This window comes from Notothenia coriiceps, unplaced genomic scaffold (assembly GCF_000735185.1).
Source record: "Notothenia coriiceps isolate Sejong01 unplaced genomic scaffold, NC01 NC01_scaffold00032891, whole genome shotgun sequence".
In the NCBI taxonomy this organism is placed as follows: domain Eukaryota; kingdom Metazoa; phylum Chordata; class Actinopteri; order Perciformes; family Nototheniidae; genus Notothenia; species Notothenia coriiceps.
Genome location: NW_011365592.1, coordinates 1 through 3,284, shown reverse-complemented (window position 1 = coordinate 3,284; position 3,284 = coordinate 1). Strand labels below are relative to the sequence as shown.

Here is a 3,284-nt window from a genome sequence, read left to right as displayed (position 1 = left end):
ACAATATTGCATTTTCAGTTTATAATGCATGCAATTTCATTTATGCATTTATCTCGATATTAAGGAGCATATTTTATTTTTGAAGGACATTAACTTTTTTGCTGTTTGCCTGTTGAAAATGTTTTCCCTTTAAATAAATGACAGAGCCATAAGAAAATATTGCTTCATTCATTTAATCATTAAATAATATACGATGCACTGTGTTAGGTCTTGGTTCAATAGGTTATGTGCAATCATTTTAATATGTTTTAATAAAAATTGAACCAGTCCGGCCCTCGGCTTGTAGCAAATTGTTTTTTTTGGCCCTCTGATGCATTTGACTTTGACACCCCTGCTCCAGAGGGACCTTTCTCTCCCACACACACATTTGCTAGCGCTTGAACACTTTGTACGTGATAGGCTAAGGGGCGGGACATCTCTCAGCGGTTGACCAATCATATATTGCATGCATGTTTAATTTATCTGAAAATGTGTTCCCACAAATGTTCAAGCCATTTTCACTGGCAAAGAATTCCAGCAGACCCTGGCTCTGTATATGACTGTTTTCTGTTTCATATTTGTTTTTGCTTAGTTCACTTGGGCCATCATATGGTCTATTTGATATGTCCTCATTGTGTTGAGCCTGCCTCTCTGCACTCCTCCAGTTGAGTCGTATGAATGGAGGAGGCCCGTCTTCGCCTCAGTCCTCCTCACACCCGGGCGCTGGAGTCTCGGGGCGAGTAGCGGCGGTCTGCCCCTACATCCAGGTTCCAGCAGAGGGGAGGCAGGAGGCGGGGTACCCCATGCCTGCAGACCCCCCAGCCAAACCAACCCCCCTCAGCCACATTCGCTCCCTCTCAGGTTGGTGCCATTTCTGCTTTAGATCAACTTGTTTGACTTTTTTATATCTCTTTCTGGGCTCTAACTTGCTTTCTATTTCCTTTTCCTGTTTGTTGGCTCCTTTTCATCCTCCTTCCCTTTTCTGTTGTTGTTCTCTTAAATGTGTTAATGTTATTGGTGATGTCACTTGTTGTTGTGGTGGTGCTTGCTTGTGGTTCCTGTGATGTCATCGTGATGATGTCCATGTTGTTTTGGTGGTTGTTATTTCGTGGTGTGTGTGTGGCCGTGCAGAGGAGGACAGGAGTGGCATCAGGAAGCCTCCCAGCCAATGGAAAGTGTCAGATTTAGACATCGTTCTGTCAGAGCCCACTGAGACGCATGAGGGGCCTGGGTCCCCTCAGGGGGGCTACAGTATCAACAGTGAGTCCCTTCAGAGCACTAGAGGAAGATACTCACCTCAATAGGGCTGTGCAGTATTCTTTTCATGTATTTGTGTTGGCCGACCTAGAATTTAGCATCTATAAGGCTCCCTTGACAAAAAGCAACGGGGTTTTTTCAATGGTGTTAGGAATATTGCAGATTTGTGATACTTACACATTTTGTTCGTCAGAATAAGCTCCACATATCAACATTACTTTTACATTTGTTTCGTTAGCAAGGGGCTAGATAATAATGGCTTTAAGAAATGCAAAAGCTTTGTACATCTACCAGTGTGTATTAACTGACGTATTTAAAACAAAATCTCTGTCAGGACTCTTTCCTGCACCACTCTATTGAGGGTAGATCAATTTCAAAAGAGAATGGTTCTCAATTTGACTCCTGGGCTGGAAAACAATCGAAGGGTGCATATAAACCAAGAATGCTGAGGAGTGTTTTTGTCTTACTATACAGCACAGATGGTTAGGAAAACATAATGAATGGGCTACAGAAATGACCTAAAAAATGAAAGGGTCATGTGTATAAGGACACAGACATGACATCTGATTGTCAGCAGCTGCTCAGGGTAAGGAAACACAGCATAGGAAAATAATCTGAGGAGACACAAAGCAAGCCTGGGCAGGGGTGAATAGCAGCTATAGACTCGTGTTGCCATCCCTATGCTAAGCCAAGCTAACCGTTGTGTGGCTAATCTTAATAGTTAATGTAGAGACAGTGTAGAGATTGGTATCAAGCTTCTCTGCCTGCAAGAAACTGAGTCTTTTGGAAGTCGACCTTTAACACAGAAAATTATATTTGTATCCATAAAGATAGAGTAAGCCTAAAAAACAAACATAGAGTGGTGCAGGAATGAGTCCTAAAACCCAGTCATGAGTCCGGTTCCTTCATCTCGAAGTCAACCATTTTTGGAAGACACTTTTGTTTTAAAGACGCCTGAAATAAGATCGGTAGTTAACAAAACTTAAGTAAAAAAATTGTGGTGGCTGTGAAGTGCTGGCGTTTTTATTTCTGACAATGGTTTTTAAGCTATACAAATCAAAAGGATTGTTATTAATATATGGAGATTATCCTGCTGAACAAAATGTGTGAGTATCAGCAATGTGTATTGGTCACAGATCTTATTTTTACTGCAATATTCCAAAATCTAAAGGAAAGAACCCATTGTTTTTGCAACGCTAACATCCTGGTCGGCCTACAGAAACACGTCATCAGTGCACCTCTGTAATGTAAATCATGCCATTCTAATGCTGCAGTATGCCCGTCAGACACTTGCCTATAGTAACATGTCAGCACACCCTGAAACCCTTTCTACTCACTCTGTTTAACTAATCAAGTGTCTTGAATGTGCACTGACACAAATCCCATTGTGCCCTTGAATGCCAAAGCAAATGCCACAGCCTAAATAGCATGGAAAACACACAGTTGTAAATCATGTTACAGTTTTTCTCAATCGCTAAACCCACTTTTTAGAATCTAAATTCATTTCTTCAAAACAAGAGCATAGCCATCTAAACAGAAACACACTTGCCATAACTCTGAATATCTTTTGCAAAATGCACTTACATGACCAAAACTGAAAATACTGGTCACAAAAAAGAATAAGTCGATCGAAACAGAACAAATTGTCCTCTAATGAGACAAATGTGTTTTCATAACTGAAACTCCGGTCACCATAATAACCCATTCTACCATAACAATATACATTTCTTGCAAAGTGCTCTAAGGCACTCAAAACTAAAAATACCCCTTCCAAAACCAGATACCTTCTCCAAAAACAAACATTTGTCAGCTCATGAGAAGACTATTTGAACAGTCATTACTAAGTGGCACACTAAATACTGACTACAATCATCAATACACAAACCTCAAGCTATCGATATTGGAAACTGAACGGAAAACTGACAAGTTGGGAGAAACAAACTTACATATAGGAAAAACAGAGTCTTACTGTAACTATGCCATTGTTTTTATTGTCTCATTTTCAGAAGAGCACCGTAACAGAAACAAAAGACGAATAGCAATACACT

At 40.4% G+C, this 3,284-nt stretch overlaps 1 protein-coding gene across 1 annotated transcript; it reads left to right on the top strand.

Annotated features, from left to right (window-relative positions):
• Positions 1-644: 644 nt before the first annotated feature.
• LOC104961221 (apoptosis-stimulating of p53 protein 1-like) lies at positions 645-1,239 on the top strand (the record flags this gene model as incomplete). Its single annotated transcript, XM_010789465.1, has 2 exons — positions 645-840; positions 1,111-1,239. Coding segments are annotated over 2 exons (325 nt in total), but the record flags the coding sequence as incomplete, so codon positions are not given.
• Between the last annotated feature and the right edge of the window lie 2,045 nt (positions 1,240-3,284).